At 35.5% G+C, this 24,295-nt stretch overlaps 1 protein-coding gene across 1 annotated transcript; it reads right to left on the bottom strand.

Annotated features, from left to right (window-relative positions):
* Nucleotides 1-98: 98 nt before the first annotated feature.
* On the bottom strand, nt 99-22,792 carry LOC106129480 (serine protease filzig). Its single transcript, XM_060952769.1, has 9 exons — nt 22,666-22,792; nt 7,310-8,305; nt 6,006-7,201; nt 5,296-5,434; nt 4,127-4,313; nt 3,235-3,419; nt 2,449-2,564; nt 1,624-1,743; nt 99-663 (listed from the first exon to the last, which is right to left on the bottom strand). The coding sequence occupies exons 1-9, from the start codon at nt 22,790-22,792 to the stop codon at nt 496-498; spliced, it is 3,234 nt and encodes a 1,077-aa protein (XP_060808752.1). The 3' UTR covers nt 99-495.
* Between the last annotated feature and the right edge of the window lie 1,503 nt (nt 22,793-24,295).

Here is a 24,295-nt window from a genome sequence, read left to right as displayed (position 1 = left end):
TGCCTCACTTAAAAGGGTTTTATCTTGGTTCTTAATCATATGATCGAAAGCCAGGTTGAAACTGTTCGTGAATTCATGTCGTTATCAGCACATATTACCCTGAAATATGAATTTCAACAAAGATAACAGAATAATGCAATTTGCACGCGATATGATTTTTTTAAAATAACTACGCCAATCGCTTTTTTGTCGTTGCAACGGATTGAAACATACTTAAGAAAAATTTCAACAAATTTTCACAACCAACTTTCGAAGTGTAGAATATATTAAGATATAATGATTCTTCACATTAGCTACATAAAAAATATTGCGACCAGTTGATGCAACAAAGTAAACAGCTTAGGATATGTTCCACTTCACGCCGCTCAATTCACTATTAACGACTTCGAAATCATGAGAAAGAATTTCTCTTCAGTTACACGCAACATGTTGCCGCAACCGAATTGCAAAGTTAATTGCAGGTCGTAGAAAGGTGGTTCTCTTCAGAAATGCCGCTCATCCTCTCACTCCGGTCACACTCTTCAGCCAGGGCTTGTAGAAGGTCGTCCTCATGTAGACTCCTGGTAAGAATGGAGCCGCGCACCGGATCCCGTGGGAGACGGTACCTACCAGCTGCCAGCGGCCATCTTCTCTTTGAAGGACTAGGGGACCACCGCTGTCACCCTGAAATTACATACATACATACATATAATCACGTCTATATCCCTTGCGGGGTAGACAGAGCCAACAGTCTTGTAAAGACTGATAGGCCACGTTCAGCTATTTGGCTTTAAGATAGAATTGAGATTCAAATAGTGACAGGTTGTTAGACCATCGCCTAAAAAAAGAATGCCAAGTTTGTAAGCCTATCCCGTAGTCGCCTTTTACGACATCCATGGGAAAGAGATGGAGCGGTCCCATTCTCCCTTGTATTGGTGCCGGGAACCACACGACACCACCCTGAAATTGTTTTGGTTAACTTTAAAGTACAGGCAGAGAATTCATATTTCTTGTCAGGTTTGGAGTAAGCACTCACTCAGGCAACTGGATGTAAGTATATCCATGATCGATCCAATACCGGTAAGATTACCCTGCAAAGATTGCGGAGGTCAGACGGGAGTCGCTTCGTGCAAAAACCTGACTCACCCAATCTAGGATTTGATTTAAAGCCCGGGATCCACTATTTAAGGTGCTTTGAAAATGTTACTGGTTTTACAAACAGTGACTATTGCCCCACCCTCGCACCTCAATGACCAGCAAAAAGATTGGTTGCTCATCGTAAGATCATCAAATTAATAGACATACATACATACATATGGTCACGTCTATATCCCTTGCGGGGTAGACAGAGCCAACAGTCTTGAAAAGACTGAATGGCAACGATCAGCTATTTGGCTTAATGATAGAATTGAGATTCAAATAGTTGCTAGCCCATCGCCTAAAAAAGAATCCCAAGTTTGTAAGCCTATCCCTTAGTCGCCTCTTACGACATACATACATGGGATAGAGATGGAGTGGTCCTATTCTTTTTTTCATTGGTGCCGGGAACCACACGGCACTACTCAAATTAAAAGACTTCACTCAAAAATCTAGTTAATGTGAACATAATCGCAGTAAGATGATGATGTGATGAAAATAACTAACTTCACAAGAATCTTTTTGCCCGTTCGCGTATCCAGCGCATATGAAGGACTTCCTGATGTTCTTCTGGTGGCCAGCGGTGAGGAACATCTCCTGGCAAGCGCTGTTCTCTATCACAGGCACCTGGAAAGTAATTTTTTGGACATTATTACCTAATAGAAAAACAAAAATGTTTCGTCGAAATTCTTTTCATAAGGATGTCAAGAAAGGAATCGTGTTTGTTTGATAAATCTAGCATGTCAATCAGACTAATCAGAATATTATATTATGCAAATTACATATATATATATGGTCACGTCTACATGCCTTGTGGGGTAGACAGGGCCAACAGTCTTGAAAAGACTAATAGGCCATGCTCAGATATTTGGCTTAATGATAGAATTGAGATTCAAATAGTGACATGTTGCTAGCTCATCGCCTAAAAAAAGAATCTCAAGTTTGTAAGCCTATCCATTAGTCGCCTTTTACGACACAATACTCCGTCTCCTTCCCCATTGTGGAATTTCATAAATTAATTCAATGTTGACAGAAGTGCTAAGTATATATCTACTAGTCTCTATGTACTTTGACCTGTAATACCACCTTTTAACTCAAATAAACTTACTTACTTAAAAGGTGTCCTCGGAAGACCAGCGTTGTGGTTACCACCGCAACATTATGCTGAGAGGAAGACTTTTTGATATTCACAAAAACGCACAAATTGTAAAATCCTGTTACTTAGTATAGTTAAGTTTGTGATATCAAATAAAATATTTTTCTTTCTTTCTTTACTTACTTACTTACTCTGCCTACCCCTGCATATGTATCCTTGATAGAAGAGCAATTTACCTGGACTTCCTGCAACACGGCTGGCACCCCTCCACCGTATTTGAGCCGCCCCCACCCCGTCACGGTCGCCATTCGACCAGTAAAGTCAGCCTCGTCTGGAGGCATGCATATTGGTACTGGAAGAACAAATGTTGCATTATGTTAATTAATGATTCCTCCTCTAAAGTTTTTGGTCGCACCTATAGCTTCCATATCGTCAAAATATCTCAAAAATATGACCATCTTGACCTTATTCCTTCAATGGTTTACTACACGTGGGTAAAATATCAAATTTGAAAGATCATTCACAAAAGTTGTCATATCATATGGCCCATGAAGTGTATTCGTCAATCTTCGAACTTTTCTTGACACTTCTTTTGCTTTTTTATCACCATATATCTCATGAATTTGATAACCTAGATCTTTCTTTTCTTATTTAAGATCTGTAATAAGAAAAACTCCTAAGGAACAGGTGCTGGAAACTATCTTACCTATATATTCCTATGTATTTGTATATTCTATCTCTCGTAAAATTTGAATATACCGATATATTCAAAATTTACAGGAGACCAACCCAAAATTTAAAGGATTTTATAATTTAAAATTTAAATGATTCCAACAAAGCCAGATCATTCTCAAATGTCGCAGCATCATATTGCCTATAAAAATGACTCTTTTACGTTTATAGATACATACTTGCGAGGCTCCTTGTCTCATGATATCTTAGTATCAGTATCATCTAGACATTTCTTTTTTCTACTACGGCCTACTCCACTTTAAAAATGTTGTATTTCTTAAACGACCTACCTATATGTGCGTCAAATTTGACCGGAGACTCCAGTTCCAACAAAGCCAGATCATTCTCAAATGTCGCAGCATCATATTGCCTGTGGACTATAACTCTCCTAACGTTTCTAGATACAGGCTTGCGAGGCTCTTTGTCACCAGATATGTCGTTCTCGCCGAAGACCGCCACGAGGGATGCTAGGAATCTGAAATGATTAGTTAGTTAGTTAAATTCTTTAATTCTTAGATTTGAGTAAATACAGACAGATTTATGATTTTATGATTTCTTATAAAAGAATAGTGATTATGGATGCAAAAGAATATCGAAGATCATTCAGCACAGTTGTGCCATCCAGACATTAAAATTTTTGTAAGCCTTGATTTTGTAACCCATAAAATTTTTATTGACTATTTTTATCATCGATCCAAACTGCTTCTATGCCATTTTTATTATTGTGCTGACGATGTGTTTACATTTCGCATTGGAAACGGTTGTAACTATACAAATATTGTTTTTCAATAAAAGGTTATACCTACCTAGTATCTAACAATATTGACAGGGAACTGAAATTTATCTTTCTGATTTTTTTAAATTCAATTTTTTATATGCATAATATGAGTACAACGAGGTATTTAATTAATATGTACTTATACCAGATCTTCAATTTACCCTTTGGGATGTTGCAAACATTTATTAATTATTAGTAGACCAGACATACTAAGTTATACATAAAGGAACCTACTTAGTATCACAAAATAATTTTATGTTTTGTTTATAATTTTAAATCTAAATAGAATTGTTTAAATCTAATATTGCACAATTGATATTTATCTATTAATAGGTGTTCATTTATTATTATTGTTAATATTACAGATTTTATTTTTTCCAATAGAAAATGAAAATAAAACATACCCAGGTTGACAATGAGCAGCGGTTGTGACGAATCTGCTTGTGATGAGCACGCCGCCACACTTGTTCTTGGTGAAGAGTCCCAGCCACGTGGACTCCCGGACCAGCACCTGCCACGGCCACTCCCCGAATTTGGCGTTCTTCCCGCCGACGATACGGCCGGACTTGACGAGCGGTCTGACGCCACATACTAGAATATTTTTGGTGTTGTTTCAAAAACAATGATAGTATAATTGATTATTAATGTGCCTGAAGCAACGATTGACTTGTAGTAAGTTAGTTAGCGTGGTCAAGTAACAATAAGTATAGGTTTTCTCCTCAATTACAGTTTATGACATGTAAAAGAAAAGTAATCTGTGAAACTTTAAGAATTCCAAAAGTTGTTGAATTGGCTTTTGTTGTAAAATACAAAAATGACTGACTGATTATAAAATATGCTAATTTAAACTGAATTGGGATAATTGATGATGAATTATATGATAATGCTGAAAGCGGAAACTGTAATGAACTCTATAGAAAAAAGAAAGAAAAAAATAACAATAGCAAATCCTATTTTCCAAGCTCAATTGCAATTTTCGCTAAGTAGCGACTTAATTTTTGATGTCAGATTTTTTTTTGTTCGTGAAATGGTTGAAGTCACACTTCCCAAGAGTGAAACGTGTGAAAACTAACACACTGTTAAATTGATTACAAAGACGCTTTGATGACAATGATGACACACAATATGTGAGAAATGGAGAAGGTAAAATACACTCACAATATGTTTAAAACAATGTGCGAATTAAGATTAAGAAATAAGTTTTGAACACCGCACATTATAACTTTCGTTAAGATTAGTAGTTTCAAAGTTTTGATAAAACAACTACAGAAATAGTTAACTTTTAAGCATTCTATACTTACTGTGATATCATACCTACATAAGTATAAAATATCTGATTTTAAGCTTTAAACTATAATTTCAATCAAATCATAATGTTATTATAAAATTCCTAAATAATCATATACATATAATGTTGCTGTCATAATTTTAAGATAATTTTATAATAATCTTTTCGAACTCAACCTTCAAATTGGGATCGGATCAATAGTAGCACGTCTAATCTTTGGATCTTTTTGTACTCAACCACATTTGATCGCATGAAAATTTACACTAATATCATTAAAGTACTCACAATTCTTATCGTTGTAGTCCACAGTGTCATCGACAAATCCTTCCACAGTGACTTCATCGTTCCAAGCCTCTGTCACCGTCGTGGTGGCTACTGTTGTTGTCAATTTCTTTGTCGGTTTAGGTTTCTTCGTCGTGGTCACCTGAAGAATATAGAATCACAGACCCGACATACTTGGGATGAAAAATGTGATGGTGAAAATTTTTTTGGTGAAAATTTATGTTCGTATATTGAGGTGAGGTGAGAGAGGTGTTAGATTTGGTTAAAATGTATGTACGTTAATAATGTTAATTAAATTAAAAATAATTGCTTATGTTATAAAATGATAATAATAATTATGATTTTTAATATATTATGATATAATTAAAATAGGTATTGTTATTAAAGTTGCAAAATTTATTATTAGCAATGATTATTTTTAGACCATCTACTTAATTAGATAATAAGTACTACTTAAAATAGAAGTTTAAATTTAAAATTATAATTTAAAAAATATAGCTTACCGTAGCGTACCTTTTAAGCCTATCCTAATAATAAATAATCAAAAGTTTAAGACTTTAACTCCAAAAGAAAAATTTTGATCCAAATAAGAGTTTGGTGATTTTTCCCAAACATAAATTTAAATTTTCGACCAAAAATGTTTAAATTTTGTTACTTTAAAATTTTACGAATCATCAGTTTCTAATAGGTTTACGTGATGGTTTCCTACGTACCGGTTTTTTCGCAGGAGCATTTGTTGTCGGGGGCGCTGTAGTCGTAGGTCTTCTGTAAACAGTTGTAAGTCGAGTCGGCTTTTTCGTTGTTTTCAATGGTTTTTTAGTAGTTGTAGTCAACCTAGCTGGTTTTTTAGTCGTAGTGAAAATAGGTTTTCTCGTAGTGGTCGGAGTCTTTTTAGTAGGCTTAGGTGTTGTAGTCTTGGCACCTATGATAGTGCCGTTAGGTTTCTTATCAAGGATCACTATGTCATGCAGTTCCTGGAACGTTCCTTGCAGACTTCCTACGATTTTGTTCACGAACAAATTCATCTTTTCATTCAGTTTTTCATCTTCTTGCCACGATGGTGTTGTGAATTCGACGTCGTGAAGAACTTCTAAATCATTTGACATAGTGATGCTGGTGTTGAAAACAGGATTAGAACCTGTTACGTTAAGCATTGGATTTCTTACTGGTGGGAAGTTAATCATATCGTCAGGGGAAGTTTGCATTTCTGGTTTGAAAGTAGTTGGAGTATATTCTGTGAAAGAATCAAAACTGAGAGTAGATTGTGAAACTTTGGTGGTTGAAAGCGGGTATGGAGTTGTATTTGGAGCAGGTTTAGGAGTAATGACAACAGTTGGAGATGACGGTCTGTCATGCTTTAGTGGTGGTGGTTTCGACATATAAATCGTGTTACTCGTTTCAATGTGATTGTTCACCGTTATCGAACTGACTGGTTTCTGGAACGGTTCCTGAGAAATTTCGATAAATTCTGGTTCTTTGTCCTCTTCTGAGACGTCTACATCTGGTTTTGGCGTTTGGAAGTTGTTTAGTATGACCACAGTCGGTGTCGCTGTTGCGAAAATGTCAGAAAAACTTGGTATATTGTTCTGATTTAGAGATTCCGTTACTGGTCTTCTCGCTGGTGTAGATCCTGTCACGTAGCTAGTGTATGGTGGACTTCTTGTACTTGAAGGAGGTACAGGTGTAGTACTTGATGTAACATAAGTGAATGTTGTAAGACTTGGTCCGAAATTACTCGGATCAGTAGGGTACCTATTGAATGCATTTATTGCTTCTTGAGTTGATTGAGAAATAGGTGCAGGAGACGAATACTGAGGTCTTGATGTAGTCTTTTCCACCTCTGGTATACTGTTCGGAGTATTATATGGCTTTTTAGTGTGATACGCGAAAGTACTAGAATACACACTAACTCCAGGTTTTACCGTTTGACTTGAAGTATTTATAGGAGTTTTAATATGTGGTTTTGATGTGGTGTAAGGTTTCAAATTATTATAAGCGAATGTCGTCGAATAAAGACTAGTACCAGGTTTCACTGTGACGTAATGTCCAGGTGATACATAGTAATTAATGTAATTACTTCCATATCCACCTTCTCCGTAAGACATCGAGGAAACTGTTGGCCCTAATGATGATTTATGTTCTAAAATATCAGAAGCTGGTGACGTGACGTCATTCAAACTTGTAGTGCTGTTCAACATTTGTATTATACTGTCTATGGATGATAATTCCGTCACTTTCTGAGTGTCTTTTGTTACAGTTGATACCTTGACGTAATTTTCAGTTGAAGATGGTTGTGGTTTTGGTTTCGGTTTGAAGACCGGTTTAGTATACACGGGTTTATGTGTTGAAACTGTCTTAGATGTTGATGTTGTTGTACTGGACAGCGGGGATACTGTAGGTTTTGTTTGCATCGATGATATTTGAATATTAAAATCTGACGGTCTAGCAACATTCTCTGCTACTGATCCATTTCTATTCAGTAATATAGTATCAGCTAAATTATGATCTATAGTGCTGTGAGTATAAACGCTTCCAGGTTTATCAGGTTTAACGTACACATAATTATTATCGTTTTCTGGAGAATTCAATAACGTATTAGTAATCTGAGTTAAGCCTTCAGATATAACAGATTCAGTGTTGACTTCAGTTTTTGGCGTCGATGAGCTTGCACCAGGCCGGTACCCAGGAGTGACAACAGGTTTGAAACTGTTATGCCATACGTCCAAATTCTCAGAATCATAATCAACTGTTTCTGTGTCTGCGTCCGGATAATCCAGGTAACTTGTCATGACCACTCCGGGACCTTTGGGTATGTGTGATTGGCTGTCACTTTTAAGTTGGCAGCATGCTCCGAATAGAAAGCCGTCTATACAGGCCCCCACCACTTCGCCCCCTCTTTGGATACATTCATGATTAAACATACATAGTGTACTCCCTCTGTTGTATTTTGCTGCTCTGGAGGCTTTGCAATGTGATGGCGTTATCCTGTAGCCTCCGAAGAGTTTTTTTGATTCTGTAAAAAAGAAAACGATTATTTAGTTTTCAATCAAAATGATGCATTTGAAATATGATGTTGGATTTTTGAACCATTTAATAAAAATAATATTTTTGAAATGGTATGAGTGATGTACACTATCTGATTGACCGGAGTTTTTACATTTTATATAGAAACTATACTTAAGTATAAATAAGCATATTTTATACAGAATTAATTAACAAAAGTTTCAAATATACTTTTATGTAAACTAAATGTCTAGACTGTTCGCATCGTTCCCATGGATATCGTAAAAGGCGACTAAGGGATATGCCTAAAAATTTGGGATTCTTCTTATAGACGACGGGCTAGCAACCTATTTGAATCTCAATTATACTATTAAGCCAAACAGCTGAACGTGCCGTATCAGTTTTTTCAAGACTGTTGGCTTTGTCTGTCAAAAAGAGAAAAAAAACCTCCGACTCAACATCGTCTGTCGCGCGGTTCCCCAGACATAACACCTAGCCAGGCGGAAGATCTTCCCTTTGCTGGCGGTCGAGCCCGAAATTTTACTCCCGTTGGATATTTATTTATAAGTTGCTTTATTAGAAGCACTTTTAAATCAGTTTAACACTTGTATGTGAAAATTTCACAAGCCCCATTTCACATATCTTAGTAAGATACATGTTAAAACGAATCTAAAGAGAAATCAATGGAAAGTACATACAAACGTGACTCGCATGAAGTATTGGTCGCAATCGACTTTCCTGTATGTGACAGATTTAACAAGATTCCATCAACGATTCGCCTTCGAAAAGTGTACAATAATTGGAAAATGTCGATCCGTTTTGAAAGTCGTAACTAATATGAAGTAATTTTAGGGAAAATATACTTATGAATGGAATAACATAACAATATAATTATTCAAAACTTTTACGTACAAGAGAATTCCCTTCCGGGCTCCACCCACGTTAAACAAAAATTTCTATATATACTTACAATCACGTCTGTATGTATCCCTTGTGGGGTAGACAAAGCCAACGGTCTTAAAAGACTGATAGTCCACGTTGAGCTGTTTGGCATAATGATAGAATAAAGATTCAAATAGTGAAAGGTTGCTAGCCCGTCGCCAAAAAAAAAGAATCCCAAGTTTATTAAGCCTATTCCTTAGTCTCCTTTTACGACTTCCATGGGGAAGAGAAGGAGTGGACCTATTCTTTTATCTATTGGTACCGGTACACTTGTAAAAATTTCGTGCAGGAAATATTCGCATACTAATAATTTTCCAATATTTTAAATGCAAATTTTCGGTTAGCTGCGACCAGTAGTAATTACAATCATAATTGTGTAAAAAATTGCAATTAATTTCAATATAATCGGCAAACATGGAGCTTACTACTAATACACTCCTTTTGTGTTGGGAGGTTAAAAAGATGATCTCGAACTCGGGTCGCGTAACAAAAATCCTTTTACCACTACACCAGATCTCGCAGTCTGCGTATCGCTTACAAATTAAAGTATTATGCTAAATTTCTTGGTAACGGCGCGGCCTCTGCGGTTTTGCCAAAATGTGAATTATATCTAATACTAGCTGTTCCCGCGACTTCGTCCGCGTGGAATAGTTATTTTGAGCATCATTGAAGCCCTACAGTATGAATAAATTTTCCCGTTTTTTTCACATATTCCATTATTTCTTTGCTCCTTAAAGTTGCAGCGTGATGTTATATAGCCTAAAGCCTTCCTGGATAAATGAGTTATTGAACGCAAAAAGAATTTTTCAATTCAAACCAGTAGTTCCTGAGATTAGCGCGTTTAAACAATTAAACAAACAAACAAACTCTTCAGCTTTATAATATTAGTATAGACGAGTAGCTATAGTAAGTACTGTAAATTGTTACGCTGCAAGTTAAAGTGAGAACGAAGCAGCGGTAAAAACTAGTACATTACTAGTCTTTAAATTACAGCGATTCAAAGACTAGTAATGCACTAGTTTTTTTTACTACATACTTTAAAGTAATATCTCTTATTTCTTTGTCTGTAGGTAACTATGCGCTAATCTCGGTAAGTCGTGGACGGATTTTGTTTCTCTTTGAAATGTTGGTGAGAGCATTTATATTATTAGTTTCGTATGCGAAAGTAAGTTTATTTGTTTGTTTGTTGTCCCGTCACGCGTTATCTACTAAACCAATTGATATTGAAATTTTGCGTTTATATAATAGAGTCTGGCGAAGGTCATAGTGTACATTTCATCCCGGTAAAATATTAATTTCCGTAAGATTTGCGATAAATCTATATTCTTTCGTAGGTAGCGCTAAATTCGTTGATTTTAGTAGCTAGCGCTAATTTCGTAACTTTTTGTAGATGGCGTTAAATTCTTCGCTTTTTATACATGAGTTTAAATACACGCGGGCGAAGCTGCGGTTAAAAGCTTGTATGTATATAAAGTGTAGGTAGTTATTAAGTGTTATGCCGTGTGGTTTCCGGCACTTAAGAATAGAATCACTCCATAACTTTACCATAGATATCATAAAAGGCGAGTAAGGGATAGGCTTATAAACTTGGGATTCCTATTGTAGGCGATGGGCTAGCAACCTGTCTCTATTTGAATCTCAATACCACCATAAAGCCATACAGCTGAACGTGGCCTTTAAGTCTTTTCAAGGTTGGATCGGTCTACCCCGCAAGGGATATGGACGTGACTATATGTATGTATGTTATTTAGTTTACTTTAATTAGTTAAATTACATTTGGTTTAATGATTGAATTGAGATTCAAATAGTGACAGATTGCTAGCCCATCGCCTAAAAAAGAATGCCAAGTTTGTAAGCCTATCCCTTAGTCGCCTTACGATATCTATGGGAAACAGATGGAGTGGTCCTATCTGTTTTTGTATTGGTGCGGGAAACCATACGGCAAAACGGTTCGGTCTACCCCGCAAGGGATATAGACGTGACTATATGTATGTATGTATGTTAATTAGTCTACCAAAATTAGTATGACGGCATTACGCGTAATGCTGTTGAAAATGTTGCTGGTAAAAGGTAGGTATATAAAGTGCAAGTATGTTATTTGGACAATTAGTGTGACGCCATGTTGACTTTTAGTTTTCTACAGGATGTCCGAACTTCAAGGTATGTGGGTCACGTCTAACCTGAATGCGTGATGGTTTCCGATTGGGGCGGTGACCTAGACTGACCAAGACCAGGTCAAATGACCAGACTACTAAGTCAGTTAGGAAATTGAAAAACTGCTCAATTCGTTTGGCAATGAATCTAAAAATAAATACCTATATAAAAAAGAAGAAACGTTTTCATATACCGTATACCTAAAATAACAATAATAAAATATTTATACAATAAACGAAATATAACAATTAACATAAGGGACTTATAAATATTTTAATTAAAAATTTAGGACTACTCTGGCTCTGTCTACCCCGCAAGGGATATAGACGTGAATGTATGAATGAATGAATATAGGAATGACTTATAATAACGGAGTGCTCAAATATAACAATGCCTAGATATGTTCAAATCTGAAGTACAAAAGACTTAAACGACGCCTTACGATGTCATTGCGTATTCAGTTAAATTTATAACGGATTTATTAACTTCCTTTTTTCCAACTTTATATTTTAATTCATTTAGAATTAAAATATTAAGGGGTCTCCATAAAATAAACGTGTTATTTTCGTATTTTTGGCTCAATATTATTAACAGTGATAGATACACGTTTAAAAATTTCACTTTTTGAATATTTTGTTTTAATAACCGCATAAGGTGCTCAAATAAAATGTGTGACGCGCATGGAGTCACAGGTTCAAATCATATTTATATTTTTAGTTACTTCCGCTTCAGAATTTTAATATTATGATAAAACCTATCATCACTTCCTTACACGGCCCGCGAAAATATAATTTTACTTTCATTTTGGCGTTTTTGCGATTCGTCATACAGCCATTTTAATTTTAAGCTCGCGAATGATAAAATGGCGCTTACTAGGGTTGGCATCGTAATATATTATACAAAAAAACTTATTTTTATGATCCAACGAAGCTATCATGCACGACGCCATTTTTATCGCGCGATAAATTTATCGCGCGTTTTTTCTGCAATTTAGGTACACAAAATAATATACAGGATCATTTATTACAGTAATTCTAGTTAATTTGTTGGTATGTTATAACGTTTACTTTTTTGCTTTATATGATCAAAATAAGAAAAGAGAGGAAGAGGAAGACCAAGAATAAAGTATTTCAACGGTAATAAACTATTTATTTACCATTTATGTTTTTTTTTATTATAAGCCAAACTTCCAGTTTATATGTACTGCGGAGTACATACGAGTAGAAATACCTTCGTATCGTAAATGTATCGAATTATTTTCTATGTCGTCCACTGTACTATGCCACACGACAACCCTATTCATCCGTGCCTTGGACCTTTCCGTGACAATATGAATGATGTCATCCATTTCACCTCAAGAAAGAGAAAGCACATTCAAGTATGAGTCAAACACGCAATATATTACAAATTTTACCGTTAACAATTTGTGACATTTTTTCTTTTGGTTATGCAATTTGTATGGATATTAATGCCTTGACGGTTGGGGATTGAATCCGGGACTATATACCTGTAGGACGAGAGGATATGTACATACATACCTATGATCACGTCTATATCCCTAGCGGGGTAGACAGTAGAGAGCATATGTACTTATGAAAATTCGTCCATATTAAACAAGTGATGAGTGCCGTGTGGTTCCCGGCACCAATAGAAAAAAGAATACGACCACTCCATATCTTTTCCATGGATATCGTAAAAGACGACTTAAGGATACGCTTATAAACTTGGGATTCTCCTTTTAGGCGATGGGCTAGCAACCTCACACTATTTGAATCTGAATTCGATCTTATAGCTGAACGTGGCCTATCAGTCTCCTCAAGACTGTTGGCTCTGTCTACCCCGCAAGGGATATAGACGTGATTATATGTATGTATGTATGTATTGAGATGCCACATGTTACGATGAACCGGCGCGTCTCACGTCGCTGGCCCCGTTTCTACCACGCTCTGTTTGCGATGTGGCTCTTCCGACAGAAACGGAGAATTATCTAATATTTCCAATGCAATTATCGATTAAGCGTTTAACGGATCGTATATCGACCTTTCTAGACAGGAGCCCGGAGTACGCATCTACGATTATACACGAAGCGACTACCATCTGACCTGCGCTACCTTTGCAGGGGAACCTAAAAAAAAAAAAAAAAAAAAAAAAAAAAAAAAAAAAAAAAAAAAAAAAAAAAAAAAAAAAAATTCAGTTGCTTGTGTCGGGTGGGGCTTAGAGAGAAACGAATAACTTCACTGATTGAGATTTATTGCCAATAGAATAATTAACGTCCTGGTAAAGGGTCAGGTCAAAAGTACCCGAGACCGCCGTGCTTGCATGAAGAGAGTTATGAATGTGTTATGAATATCTTAGTAATAAGTAATTTAATGAAGTGCCATGTGGTTCCGGGCAGTGCCGTGTGGTTCCCGGCGCCAATAGAATAAGAATAGTACCAGTCCATCGCTTTTCTATCGATGTCGACTTTAAAAGGCGACTAAGGGATAGGCTTACAAATTTGGGTTTCTTCTTTTAGGCGACGGGCTAGCAACCTATCACTTTATATGAATCTCAATTCTATCAGTAAGCTTAACAGGTGAACGTGGCTTATCAGTATTTTCCAGACTGTTGGCTCTGTCTACCCCGCAAGGGATAAAGTCGTGATTATATGTATGTATGTAATTCAATAAACTAAACAGGTATATATATAATATTTTAGGTTACTTATCACTATAACGGAATTACATTTAAGAACTTTCACTCACTTGAGTATTATTCACTTGTTTAAGAAAACCAACAACTATTAATTAACTTCAAGAACCGTGTTTGTATGACATCTGCTTCTCATACACACAATGTTCATTGTCATCATGGAAACTGAGAAGAGTTGGTCGATGGACTAGTGGTTAAAGTAACCGACTGATGAACGTGTCTCATTATAATATTCCCGGATTTGAATAACGCGGTGGTCACTTTAAAATATACTAGTAGCTGCGCCCCGAAGATTCGCGTCCGTGGGAATTTCTGAATAAAAAGTACTTATTACATCATTTCATACATACATATTGTCACGTCTATATCCCTTGCGGGGTAGACAGAGCCAATAGTCTTGAAAAGACTGAATGGCCACGTTCAGCTATTCGGCTTAATGATAGAATTGAGATTCACATAGTGATAAGTTGCTAGCCAATCGCCTAAAAACAATCCCAAGTTTGTAAGCCCACCCCTTAGTCGCCTTTTACGACATCCATAGGAGAGAGATGGAGTGGTCCTATTCTTTTTTGTATTGGTGCCGGGAACCACACGGCACATTCACATATATTACATCATTACAAGTTACATTCTATCAGTGTACCTCAAGATGCCCAAGGAATATACATAGATGTGAAAAATAACCAACGCATGATCCTAATGTAGTCACTCGAAAACATGTCAGCGTCATCAAGTTATCACTTAACCTTCACATTCGTACATTGTTCACGCGTTCTGAGCGCAACAAACAAACAGACCGTAGTTTTCGGGCCGCCATATTTGAAAGGGAAAGCAACGAAAGAGAAATTGTAAAATTAAACACAAATTGTATGGATGTTAGAACTTATAGTTCCAACTTTATTTTAATACTAGCTGTGCCCGCGACTTCGTCCGCGTGGAATAGTTATTTTGGGCATCATTGAAGCCCTCATGGATTTTTTTCACATTTTCCATTATTTCTTCGCTCCTAATAGTTGCAGCGTGATGTTATATAACCTAAAGCCTTCCTCGATAAATGGTCTATGCAACGCAAAAAGAATTTTTCAATTCGAAGCAGTAGTTTCTGAGATAAGCGCGTTCAAAGAAACAAACTAACAAACTCTTCAGCTTTATAATATTAGTACAGATTGCAGTATGAGCGACCCGCTCCGGCTTCGCACGGTTAGTAATTATAAATGAAAACCTTCTCCAGAAAACCCACTTTCCAACATATCAAACAGGATCACAATCACTAAAACACTTTTCGAAATTATCGCATACCTACATACATAGAAATATTGTACTATACTTATGTGTCATTTGCCTGAATGTTCAGATTTCCACGTGACGTTTCCCCGCACCGTAAGAGCATCGGTTGGCAATAAAACTAATGTAACTTAGAACAGCCATTTGTAAATGGCCGAGGCGGGATTTGAAATTGGAATAAACCAAGGAAACAAGGTTCCGTATAGAAGGGTCCTGTCCTTTAAATCAATCGTTAAATTTAAGCATGTAAAGTTCATGCCAATTGACTGACTAGATTGTATGATATCCGGTATGACATGCTCTCTGGAGCATGTAAAAAAATAATAGTTTTTGCGAAAGAAAAAGTAAAGCGCTTTATTAGATTCGCTAGAAATATGTCAACAGAAATAGTCCTATTTTCGCGATCACTTTCCGTCTCTCTCACGAGTGCATATAATCACATATATCACTTGCGGGGTAGACAGAGCCGACAGTGTCGAAAATACTTGAAGATCATTGGAACTGAACGGCTTAGTGATGGCATAAAGTTTCAAAAAGTGACAATTTGTATCTAACTCATCGTCTTAATGAAGATGTAGTACTTCTAAATATTCAATAGACAAATCTCACCGGCATTATTATTATGTAAATATAAGAAAACGTTACGAAACAGTTAAAAATAACTAACTGAACTTGACCAAGGCAAGAATCGTGAAAGTGAGGCTGTCAGGTCAACGAGAGTGAAAATGGAACATTGTGTAAAGTACTTTAGTTGTTTAGACGTTAACTTAAACCAGATACATACATATGGTCACGTCTCTATCCCTTGCGGGGTTGACAGAGCCAACAGTATTGAAAAGACTGAATGGCCACGTTCAGCTTAATGTTAGAATTGAGATTCAAATAGTGACAGTTTGCCAGCCCATCGCCTAAAAAAGAATGCCAAGTTTGTAAGCCTATCCCTTAGTCGCCTTTTACGACATACATGGGAAAGAGATGGAGTGTTCCTATTCTTTTTTATATTGATGCCGGGAACCACACGGCATTAAACCAGATATATAGCAATCATAAATAGAGATATTTATTTTGATATAGCGAAGTACGCAGGGTTCGTGGTAAGTGGAGATATGTAGTCTCTGCCTACCGTAATGAGGTGTTATTTTATGTAACCTGGCGCTAGTACAGGTTGCAACCTTATATTTTATGGAAAGGAATCCGGGGTCCACTTGTCACCACAATTGATGAGTCTTGTGACACGAAGCGACTCCCGTCTGACCAACTCCGCAACCTTTGCAGGGGTACCTATCTCATACTTTTTTTTTTGCAAATGTGTTTAGTGGGCAAAGAACAAAAAAGATTTGATAAGTTTTCTACATTTAATTGTAGGAAGATTAGCGGTGATGGGTACCTGCTATTTGATACCTAACTCATATTGGATTATGGTAGATACGCATCACTGTTTTAATTCAGGCACGTTATACGATAAATATTTAAAATTTTCTTTATACACGGGCTAGGCAAAGGTATATTTCTATACTTATATTATAAAGCTGAAGAGTTTGTTTGAACGCGCTAATCTCAGGAACTACTGGTTCGAATTGAAAAATTCTTTTTGTGTTGAATAGACCATTTATCGAGGAAGGCTTTAGGCTATATAACATCACGCTGCAACTATAAGGAGCGAAGAAATGATGGAAAATGTGAATAAAACGGGGACAATTATACATCCTTGAGGGCATCAATGATGCCCAAAATAACTATTCCACGCGGACGAAGTCGCGGGCATAGGTAGTCGTATATATATACATATAGAAATCGAAATCGAAACCATATCGCGTTTCAACACTGGATACCGCCATCTATGATTATAAAATATAAACTTTTACACATTTTTTAAACTATAATTGGACGTAAGCTGAAGTGCGTACTGAGTAAAATATTAAGTATAAAATAAATTTCTATCACACATACTTAACAGAGTATATATGTATGTTAGTTCGTAGGTCAAATACGCCTAAAGTTTCTCCCCATAAACCTCACAATGCGAATACTAATTAAGTTTCAGGTTTATTACAAGTCTCTTAGTACGAGCGTCGTTTGAGCAATAAAATATTGTTATATACCACACAAGTACCACTTTCTAAAACAAAATGGCCGATAATTGGGATGTGGAAAGGAATAGTTCGATGAAGGATGGGTTAATATATCTATTTATATATACATATAATCACGTCTATATCCCTTGCAGGGTAGTCAGAGCCAACAGTCCTGACAAGACTGAAAAGCCACGTTCATCTGTAAGGGACATGAGTAAATTGAAATTCAAGTTACAGGTTGCTAGCCCATTGCCTAAAATAAGAATCTCAAGTTTAAAAGGCTATCCCTTAATCGCCGTTTACGACATCCATGGTAATGTGACGGAGTGGTCCTATTCTTTTTTTTTATTGGTGCCGGGAACCACACGGCACTGATCACTGTCTCGATATATGTATATGTATACTAGCTGTTGCCCGCGACTTCGTTTGCGTTAATTTCGATTTTTTTAAGTAAATCGGTTCAGTGCTTTCGGAGATAAGCGTGATCATACACACAGACAGACAGACAAAAAATTAAAAACAATAAATTAAATAAATTAAAAACAATAAAATAAATTTTTGCTTTCTATTATTCATTCTTAGTGTCCCTCTATCCATTTCAGTCAAAAATGCTAAATGTACAGACAAAATATTTTTATTGTTTTATCATATACTAGCGACCCGCCCCGGCTTCGCACGGGTGCAAAATTCGGAAAAAATTATACATAAAAACCTTCCTCTTGAATCACTCTACCTGTTACAAAAAACCGCATCAAAACCGTTGCGCAATTTTAAAGATTTAAGCATACAGACAAACAGACTAAAATAGCGACATTGTTTTATACTATGTAGTGATATGTATATGTATGATGATGAGTATGTATGTATGTAACGTTAAACACAGGTGGATCTGCGGACACAAACTGTACACATAATTATGTATGCAACAGTAAAGAACTAACGGCCATCGGTGTTTTATGGTAAAGATCACGCGAATAGTATTTAAATTGTGTGCTAACAATATAAGAAGGTGCCGTGTGGTTCCCAACACTCTAGAATAGGACCACGCCATATCTTTCCAATGGAAGTTGTAAAAACGACTGTTTTTACAACTTCCATTGGAGTTCCTTTGGTCTTCCAACTAAAAAAGAAGAATCCTAAGTTGATTAGATTATCACTATAATCTAATCAACTTGGGACTCTTCTTTTTTAGTTATGTGCCAACAACCTGTCACTATTTGAATCACATTTCACACATCATCAAGCCATACAGCTGTAAGTAGCCTTTCAGTCTTTTCGTTTCTGTTGGCTTTTACCATGATCCAATATGTGTAAGGTTCCCCTGCAAAGGTTGCGGAGGTAAGATGGGAGTCGCTTCGTGTAAAAACCTGACTCACCCAATCCAGGATCATAGACAAAATACATCCTGAGATTCCTCTCCAGAGAGATGAGAGTGTTAAAGACAAGAGGAAGAACATATTTTTTTGGGTAAACACCATTAACAGTTTCGAAATTCCTATTGGAACGGAGTTTTGGGAAGAGATCAATTAGTCCATAAAAAAAAATTTACTGCATCATTTCTAGACCACACATCGATACTAGTGAGAATCTTATTTTAACATAATGATGAAAAGTTATGCAGTTTTTAAATGCCGAACAATTAAATCCAATATGGCCGCTATACATGATAGAAGATGTGGTAAACAAAAGTTAAAATAAAAAGTGAACAAATATTTTTATTGTTCTAACAAATACCATCACTATCTTCAGAGTTAGTCAGGGAGAGATAACCGTTAATATTTGTGCGAGTTAAGACAATATGTGCGTACGCGCCGGTTACATCACGTTCTAATACGGGGTAAACAGAGATTTATTTCTTTTATTCCTGCCCTTGACCTGTTTAAGTCCACACCTCTCTAGACAGCAGCCCTGGGTTTTCCTTTTCCTTTTCGAGTAAGTAAAATAGATAAGAATTACCAAATAAATCTTATATTTCAGGTTTTTATTTACATTTAAAATATCATCATACCCTGCGGCAACATGCCCGTGCCCGGCAATCATTGATGATGTTGATTAAAAATATCATTATAAGTTCAGTATGTTTTTCAATAATCATATTAGATAGATTTTATTATTTGTCACTATTAAAATTTATTAAATATACTTTTGTTTTAGTCATTACGTTACTCAGAATGAGTGACTGATCATGGTCATAGCCCATATCCAGAGCTTCTCTCTAGATAGGTGATGATAAAATCGTTACTAACACCAGAAGGCAGAATAAGAATTGAATACATCTAAAAATAATATATAGTATTAAAAAAAAGTGAACTTAGCCAATTTATTTACTGCAACAAAGAAACTGATAACGCATTCCAGCAAGGGTCTTGCACCCAGAACTCCAGAATTTAAGTCTTCACGTCGCAAAAACTGACTATTCTTGTTTTCGCTACCAAGAAGATTTGGATATAAAAACTTTGGTGCCTTCCTCGTTAGAGGCTTCGCTTGTGAGGAATTAAATCAAATAATTTATTGCTTAAAACATGATTCATAACTTAGTCAAAACATTTTTGTTATAATGTATGTTTTTCTTTGATAATTATAAATGTTTTTCATTATCACCGGGATAAATTTTGATAAAACGTTTGTAAGCTGTATTATATTATCCCTTGCATTAGCATTAAGATCCCTTGATATTTCGCCAAAATGGAGAAATAAAATATGTCTAGTGTTATTCGATTTTTGTCTGGTAAATTTCCCAAAAAATATTTACTAGAATATAAAACCACATTAAATTGATGGACGTTGAAAAAAGCATATCAGGGGGGCGCAGAAGCGAACAACGACAATTCAAATAGCACAAACATAAACATACTTTCCGGTGCCGTGTGGTTCCCAGCACTATAGAATAGGAACACTCGATATCATTCGCATTTATGTCGTTAAAGGATAGGCTAAAATATTTCTCTTTAAGGCGATGGGTTAGCAACCTGTCACTATTTGAATCTCAATTCTATCATTAAGCCAAACAGGTGAACGTGGCCTTTGAGTCTTTTCAAGCCTGTTGGCTCTGTCCACCCAGCAAGGTATATAGACGTGATTATATGTATGTACATATGTATATTTAAGCTACTATTTTAAAATCGATGAAAAGAAAGGCTAATAAACTTATATTAGGCGAAGGGCAAGCAACCTGTCACTATTTGAATATCAGTTCTATAATAAGCCGTACAACTGAACGAGACCTCTCTTCCGCGACTATTCACTCTGTGCACCCCGTAAGATATAAAGACGTGCTATATTTTTAGTTTTAAAAAAAGGTAGCTTGATCTTTTTTTTTTTAATTTAAAGTAAGGCTCTGACTTTCATTCCCTACAGGTTTACGAACCGTGTCACGCCCTGGACTCGAATCCGCTAACCGGTCCCGCTTACCGTATTAATGTGGCCAGTTGAAAAGCTAAATGACTTTAACATTTTTGGCAAACATGAAAATAACTGTAAAATAAAAAAAAAAACAACCGTTCGCTTTTGTTCCCGCGGGAATTTTGGGAAATGCTCTGTTAGTGAACCCCTAGACCACATATAGAACTTACATGCCAAATTTCGAGTTTCTAGACCCAGCACATTGGGTTGTTAATTGTCTGTCTGGCAGTAGAATAGAAAAGATTTATTAACAAAATTGCATACATTTTGTATCACTTATTGACGTCACATAACTTAAATCTATACTAATATTATTAAACTAAAGAGTTTGTTTATTTGAACGCGCTAATCCCAGGAAATACTGGTTCGAATTAAAAAAAATTGTGTTGGCTTTAGGCTGGCTTAGGAGCAAAAAAATAATGGAAAATGTGAAAAAAACGGGGAAAATTATCCTCCTTGATGGCTTCAATGATGCCTAAAATAACTACGCCACGCGGATGAAGTTGCGGGCACAGCTTAGCTAAATATAAAATTTATAGGTAGCGAATTTGTACCGCTGTCTCCAGTACAAAAGACTTAAACGTCTCCTTACATAGTACGTTATTTTGGTATATACAAAAAAATATGGTTATGAAGGTACATACATACATATGTATAATCACGTCTTTGTCCCTTACGGGGTAGACAGAGCAAACAGTCTCATAAAGACTGAAGCTATTAGGCTGAATTATAGAATTGAGATTCAAATAGTGAGAGGTTGCTATTGCTAGCCCATCGCCTAAAAGAAGAATCCCAAGTTCATAAGCCTTACGACATCCGTGGGCAAGAAATTAAGTGGTCTTATTTTTGTTTCTATTAGTGCCGGGAATAACACGGCACTAAAAATAATTTAACAGATATACATCCAAAAGCCAGGCCAATTATAAAAAGTTCTGGTTCAATTAAACCCTGTTAATTTGACCCAAAAAAAATTTATTGCTGGTCGAATGGATTAAAAAGGCTTCATTCAAAAATCTGGTAATATTAATACAATAGATGATACACATACATACATAAATGTCTAAGATCTACAATAAAAGGGAGCATATCCCTTTTGTACTCACAGTACCAATTAAGTTGGAATTAGGTCAAGAATTTTATAATAGTGATGTCATGAATATAACTTTTTGTCGATAGTTTTTGTTTTAGTATAAATTCACGTTACACTTGATTGGGCATAGACCGATAGATTTCTTATATCGATTATAAATCGAGCATTTTTTAGTACAATTTTTTATACAAGCTTTTAATACTTCTTAATTTTATGACGTTTAAAAATCAATCAATTTATTTTTGAAGTAAATTTACAGGATGCGTATAGAATTTAAAGGAAACAGGTGTCATAAGCATGATATAATCTGGTAGTAACCTAATACTTATTGGAAATTCTGTCTCAGTTTGACGAAGTATAATATATAATGAATATCAGTTTAATTTTCCTCGTTGATAAATCCATTAAATATCTTTTCTATTTTACGCATTTCGAATAATTATTTTATCACTTTAGAATATTTGGGGTCCAAGAATAATAAAATCAATGAAACATTGTGCCATATATCCTTACTTGAAGAAGTAATGACCTTAATTTGAGGACAAGATTAATGATACAAGGATGAAAAAAGCAATGTCATCACAGAATAATGTAGAGCACCGGAGAATCCGGTTACATCAAATATTTGTACTCCACTTTCTTTAAACTACTTTAATGGTCATTCTTAACAGCTGAAACTGTTGTGGTCAGATTATAATCTATAGTTTTCGAAACCGCGGGACAGAAACTCACCTCTTTCGCTTTCCCCACTGCATGTTAACAAATTGTCTAATATCGATAACAGCACTAATAAAACAACAAACTGTTTCACATCACTGCGCATTGGATTTCCAAATTTGAACCACTCGCGAACTGTCATCTTGACATATGCTTTCCCGCGTGAAAATTGAAAGTTATTTTTTTTTTATATTCGTAAATTATGTTCTGTTTTTCGAATTGGAACGCATTGCACTATTTTTATTTATTTTTTTTAAATTATTTTAAAATTAACATTAGTCTCGGCATCTGAACGGTTTTTTCGGCATTTTATTATTATTTTTTTATTTAACGTAACTTTATTTTTAGTATTTCTTAAGAACGGTTTATAGAGACGTGCGTCCGGTGTGACAACAGCAAACCCACTAGCCGACTGACCAACTTAACACTGTAAAATAAGAAACATACATAATGCAGACGACAGCTTACTGGGAAAAAGTTCTATCTTACTTTCTCCAGAAATTCGTAACACCCTTTAAATCGAACGTCCTACGGTTGATATTGAAACAACAGCAAAAGCCTATAGAACTCGGTCATAGTTAGTGTAGACTTGCTAAACAAGTGAACGGTGAAATAAGAAATTGTGAGAGATGGACGTATGTCAGAGAGAGAGACAGGTAGACATTTCTTTTTACTATGCCACCACGAAGGCTATTGAGTCTGGTCAACTTTCTCAATTGATAAATTTATCGTGTCAAATGATAAAAATCTTATTGTTAATGTTGTATTGTTAATGGTCAGCATCTGTGTTTTCTTTTATTATTGTTCATGTTTACATGCTGTGTAAGCTTTAGATCCCTTTGGTACACGGACAAATATAAAAAAAAGTCTATGGAAGGCCACAATTTTTTATATGAAATTTGTAAAGCTAAACACGTGAACAACTAATATCCAAAGTCCATTTATCTACCCTTTTTTTCTGTTATTTATTCAGCCCTTTAAATCTGTTACCAATGGATAATAAAAATAAAATTTAACAGTTTAACATGTGGTGCTTAAGGGTCGCCAGCATGTGAAAACTTTGATAGAATAAAGTTTAGCTTTCATTTCCAAATTTTTTTTTTTATAGAAAGCTTGTCATAAATATTTGTCTATGTTATTATTATTAATGTTTTTATTTATTATTAATGTATTTATTAAAAAATATTTTCGTTAAGTTCCATACACAAGTATCGCTCAATCTTTGTGATTTGTTTTGTACATATATATTTAATTAAAAAAATCTTTTATTGCCTCTCATGTAAGATTTTAACAATATTCATGTAGTAGTTGACATATATGTTGCTATTTTCTTTGCTATCAAATGGAATGGAAACTAATATAATTTTATTCATTTGTTCCAAGTCCCTACTTTCTGTGGCTACAATAAAAGCGTTGTTAACGGAAGCTCACCTCACTTTTTCCTAATAACACTAAGAATGACATAATTTTATTGAAATTCCACATTTCAATATCTCTGTCCCTTTCTGTCATTACGGTTTATTTAATAGTAAAAAGAGATGGCCATATTTTTATAGATATTGTATATAAGTGGGTTATCATACGCTTTGGACAAGTGAATCCGAGATTGATAATTAGACTAATCATATGGTAACGGTAAATTATT

Source organism: Amyelois transitella, chromosome 29 (assembly GCF_032362555.1).
Source record: "Amyelois transitella isolate CPQ chromosome 29, ilAmyTran1.1, whole genome shotgun sequence".
Classification (NCBI taxonomy): domain Eukaryota; kingdom Metazoa; phylum Arthropoda; class Insecta; order Lepidoptera; family Pyralidae; genus Amyelois; species Amyelois transitella.
Note: the sequence above shows the minus strand (reverse complement) of the source record. Positions and strands in the feature narration are given on the sequence as shown.

Bases quoted from the DNA above. Each gene is read 5' to 3' on its own strand.
- LOC106129480 (XM_060952769.1), bottom strand. From the start codon at position 22,792: ATGACAGTTCGCGAGTGGTTCAAATTTGGAAATCCAATGCGCAGTGAT. The intron at 3,420-4,126 runs GTATGTTTTATT...TAATCATTTCAG, and splicing joins GCTGCTCATTGTCAACCTGG to ATTCCTAGCATCCCTCGTGG. The intron at 1,744-2,448 runs GTAAATTGCTCT...ATTACTTTCCAG, and splicing joins CCGTGTTGCAGGAAGTCCAG to GTGCCTGTGATAGAGAACAG.